Source organism: Babylonia areolata, chromosome 24 (assembly GCF_041734735.1).
Source record: "Babylonia areolata isolate BAREFJ2019XMU chromosome 24, ASM4173473v1, whole genome shotgun sequence".
NCBI classification, from domain to species: domain Eukaryota; kingdom Metazoa; phylum Mollusca; class Gastropoda; order Neogastropoda; family Buccinidae; genus Babylonia; species Babylonia areolata.
This window is the reverse complement of record NC_134899.1, coordinates 34,691,621-34,696,620: the sequence shown is the minus strand read 5'-3', so window position 1 is coordinate 34,696,620 and position 5,000 is coordinate 34,691,621. Positions and strand designations below refer to the sequence as shown.

Sequence of the window (5,000 nt, the reverse complement as noted above, 5' to 3'; positions counted from 1 at the left end):
ATATATATATGTGTGTGTGTGTGTGTGTGTGTGTGTGTGTGTGTGTGTGTGTGTGTGTAGCAGTTTTCGAAGCAAGCAGAGCGATTGGTTAGATATGTTTTGTGAGGAAACTTATAGACCAAGATATAACAGCTGACCCTATTTCATGGACACGACTGACAATTTTCATGTGATCGGCCACAGCGTGTTTCTCTGAATGTCAGTTCTGGCTGACCCATATTGTCTGAAAATATTACTGTGAATAATGGAGTTCTGCAGGGCTGTGTTTTATCCCCTTTGCTTTTTTCCCTCTACATTAATGACATCAGGTCAGTGCTCAGACCTTTTTCTTAATCTTGTAAAATATGCTGACGACATGGCTTTAGTAGGTCTTTTAAAAGACAAGTTTTCAATTTCACGGTTTTTTTGTGTTTTTTGTTGTTGTTGTTGTTTTTGTTATTGTTTTTGTTGTTGTTGTTGTTTTGTTGTTTTTTTTTGTTTTTGTTGTTGTTTTTTTGTTTTTTTAATAGTAATTAATGTCATAAACTCTTTCTTAAAGGATAACTTTCTCAAACTGAACGTGTGGAAAACAAAAGAACTTATTTTAGGCAGTGAAAGGGACACACACACACACACACACACACACACACACACACACACACACACACACACACACACACACACAAATCCAGTCATAATAGATCAGAAACAAGTGGAAACAGTGGACTATATCTAGGGACTATAGTTGATCACAGTCTTACAATCCGTGAACATGTTGATGCCACTGCCAAGAAAGTGCACCAGAGACTCTTTTTACTGCGAAAATTAAGACGTTTTATTGTTAGTCCACACATACTTGATCTGGTGTACAGAAGTCTGATAGAAAGTGTCAAGGCTTTCAGTATTGTGGCCTGGTTTACGTAATCTGACTGTGAAGTTAAAGACAAAATTAGGACGAGTTGTAAACCTGGCCAGCAAAATCATAACCAAACCCCAGCAACAACTGAACACCCTATGCCAATCCACTCTTAGCAGAAAAGCACTCCAAATTTTTCATGATTCCACTCATCCACTTAACTCTGTCTTTCAGAAACTCCCTTCTGGCAGACGATGTAAAATCCCTCTTGCAAAGAAGAATGTGTACAAAAAATCATTTGCCCCCTCTGCTGTTGCTGTGATAAATAATTCGCTCAAATAATGTTTTTATTCCATTGCCTGTGATTTGTTTATTGTTATGATGACAGTTGTCTTTCTTCCTAATATGTATGCATGCATGCGTATAAAGAAAGAAGTGAGGGGAGGGGGTGAGAGGAGAAGTGTGTGGGTGCGTGCGTGCGTGCGTGCGTGCGTGCGTGCGTGTGTGCGTGTGTGTGTGTGTGTGTGTGTGTGTGTGCGTGTGTGTGTGTGTGTGTGTGTGTGTGTGTGTGTGTGTGTGTGTGTGTGTGTGTGTGTGTGTGTGTGTGCGTGCGTGCGTGCGCGCGCATGCTCAGTGTTATTGTTTTGCCGCAGAGGGGCGTGAAAGGGCTTTTACATGCTGTTAGTCTTGGTGGCGGTTTTGACCTTTTAACTGTGATTTCATGTTCTTGAATGTTATAATTATCTTACTGAATATTTTCCTTTTATATCAATGAAAATTTTCACTTTATTTTAAAATGTAATTTTTGTTTTCTTACCTGAATGTTTTCTTTTTACATGTTAGTTCAAATGTACATTGTGATCAAGGAAGGGTGTGCCAGTTGCTCATTCGTTTTTCGGTTTTATTTGTCGATGAGAATTTATCTTTTTAAATGTTATAATGATCTCACTGAATATCTTCCTTTTTATAATGATTGAAACGTACATACACGCAGGCACACACACACACGCGCGCGCGCCGCGTGCACACGCACATAACGATGCATGCACACGCACGGACACACACAACACACACACAGTTGTTACACTCTAAATCATAATGTAATAGTATCTTACCCACATGTTTTTCTTTTTACATAATAATTGATGTGTGCATGGTAATCAGTGAAGTGTGTGTCTGTTGTTTGTTTTTTTCTCTTTGATTTTTGCTGACGGGTATTTTATTTTAAGTGAACCTAAAGAGAAATTTCTGTTTGGGTTGAAGCAGACAATAAAGTATTTCGAATTGAATTGAATTGAATGTATTTCTTGTTAAATAATCTTACTTTACTCTTAACAGAAATTGAGAAAAGAAATATTTTGAGACAAAACGATGAACAATGGATTTTTTTTTTAAAGATTAGATAAAACAAATATTGATTCCAAACGATGAAAACACAACAGTGAAACAACAGTAAAAAAATAAATAAAAAAAAATAAATAAAAAAGAAATGCAGAAATGCACAGGAATATTAATTTTGACTCAGAACCAACAAACCCGTGGAAAACTGTTGAACGGTTCCTCTTTGAAGCGCCACAATGACTTTCCACAAATTTAAGAACGAAGGAAAAAAAACAAAAACAAAAAAAACAAAACAAGAAGAACAAGAACAAGAACAAATAGAAGAAGAAGAACATGATAATGAAGACAAAGATGGTGATGATGATGATGATGATGATGATGATGATGATGATGAACCAATAACAAAACGAAGAAGAAATAGATGATGATGATGGTGATGATGATTATCACCTAACAACAAAGCAACACTCACGCGTCACTTTCAAGGTGCAGTTCTGTCTTTTGGCCGCTTTGGAATCTGTCGGATTATCCAACGCCTGGTAGATTCCGGGGGTAGCATTGCGAACAAAGAGTGTCAGGGTTTTGCCGTGAATTCCCCCAAAGTCATACCCTGGCTTGACAGTGATGTCATGGTTTCCCGCTGTGTCGTTCCAAGTACATGACAAAACACGATCTGCACAGAGAGAGAAACAGAGACAGAAAGGGAGACAGAAAGAGAATGAATGAATGAACAATTTAATTTATGTGGATAATAGAATGAACATGATTTGTTTTTCATCCAGCTTCCTAAAGGAAAAAAAAAAAAAGATATTGCATATATATAAATAAAGGATCACAAGGAAAAGAATTAATGAACACTTTTAGAATAGTGCATGCATGTGGACAGGGAGAAAAAATAAGGAAGGAAGAATAAAATGAGATCAAGTGAAGAGAGAGAGTGTGTGTGTGTATGTGTGTGTGTGTGTGTGTGTGTGTGTGTGTGTGTGTGTGTGTGTGTGTGTGTGTGTGTGTGTGTGTGTGTGTTTGTGTGTGCGTGTGTGATCAATAACATCAGATACAAAATATATCAAAAATCACCCATAATATCATTATTGTTACTATTATCAAGCCATTGGTCGACTGGGTTGTTTGGTGTTGTTTGACATGAGTGATATGGCCTAAATCCAGATTGGTTTGGGAGAAACGGACTGAAGACATCGAAATTACTTAAGATTAAATTTGTTTCTTGAAATAATTATCTAGTGGTTTAGATAGTATAAAATGTATAATTTGGGGAACCGAGTGGTTACCATTCTTTTAAAAAAAATAATAGGTATAGCTTACGCAATTATGAATGCGTTTGGAACCTGAATGTTCTGTATGTGTGTTTTATACACGTATTTCAATGTCAGTGTTTCAGCAAGAACGAGCGAGCTGAATGAGTGAGAGAAATACAGAGACAGATACAGAGAGACGGAGAGACAGAGAGACAGAGAGAGACAGAGAGAGGAGAGAGACAGAGAGAGGAGAGAGACAGAGAGATACAGAGAGACGGAGAGACAGAGAGAGACAGAGAGAGGAGAGAGACAGAGAGAGGAGAGAGACACAGAGAGACAGGAGAGGGACAGAGGCAGAATGCGCAAAAATATGGGTTAGCATACACCCTCCCCCCCCCCCCCCTCTCTCTCTCTCTCTCTCTCTCTCCCTCCCATTTTTCAGCAGTTGTAACCGATCAGTAGGCACTGATGTGGAAGGTTTACCTCCTTCCTCGTGTTCTTTGGATATCTTGTTGACGTACACAAAATTCTTGAATTCCCGTGGGTCCTCTGAGAGAGTGAATCGCAGCCAAGCGTCTCCCCCTTTCGTGGCGTGTTGCTGAACTGTGCAGGTCGTTTCCGGTTCGCTCACCTCGCTCACTGTCGTTCCTTATGCAGGCAGGAAACAAATTAGAGCAGTGTAAGTAACACCTTCATGATAAAATCGTGTGGTCACTTCATAAAATCGCGAAACACAGCCATGTCGATATAGACTTCACAAAATGTTTGGGAACACTCCATAAGATTACACAGTAGAGCGATGTACATGCAGGCATCACAAAAATTTACGGACCGCTCCATGATATCACACAGTACAGCGATGCTACTAAATACTCCACACACACAAAAGTTAAGAACCACTCCATAAAATCACACAGTGAAACGAACTGATACAGATTTGACAACAATAAAAGTGAAGGACCACTTCCTGATATCACAAACTAAAGAAGAAAAAAAAAGAATAAAGACTAGATAATAAAAGTTGGTATCATGTTTGAATTGTATAGACTGCATAATCATAGTCAACCACCGTTCTTTCATTTAAAATACGAATGGCTGCTTCAGGCACACGTGCACCTTATACTTTGAAAAAATGTCTTTAAAAAATCGATATATATATATATATATATATATATATATATATATATATATATATATATATATATATATATGTGTGTGTGTGTGTGTGTGTGTGTGTGTGTGTGTGTGTGTGTGTGTGTGCGTGCGTGTGTGTGTGTGTGTGTGTGTGTGTGTGTGTGTGTGTGTGTAGGTAGGTAGGTAGGTAAGTAGGTATGCATACCTATGTATATGTATATATCATTAGTGTTTGTACTTTCAAAAAGGGACCCAAGAAATGCATGTATTGCAGTTTTTATTTTTAAAAAGAAAAGGAAAGCAAAAAGAAAGAGAAATCTGTTGACATCAAATTAAGCAAAGAAAAAATACGCTGATAAGGTCATGTAACACGATACAAATATAGTCCACAAATAGAATGAAGGAGGGGCGCGAAGCAGAAAAGAAAAAGAAAA

At 38.0% G+C, this 5,000-nt stretch overlaps 1 protein-coding gene across 3 annotated transcripts in view; it reads right to left on the bottom strand.

Annotated features, from left to right (window-relative positions):
• Positions 1–5,000, bottom strand: part of LOC143298904 (uncharacterized) — a 29,822-nt gene that overhangs the window by 14,730 nt on the left and 10,092 nt on the right. For 2 of the 3 annotated variants that reach the window (XM_076611932.1, XM_076611931.1), the window contains exons 5-6: positions 3,916–4,080; positions 2,649–2,849 (exon numbers count right to left, since the gene is read on the bottom strand). In XM_076611932.1, the coding sequence (XP_076468047.1) occupies positions 2,649–2,849; positions 3,916–4,080 (366 nt within the window). The remainder of the gene's footprint in view (positions 1–2,648; positions 2,850–3,915; positions 4,081–5,000) is intronic. The other variant, XM_076611933.1, reaches the window with a different exon arrangement.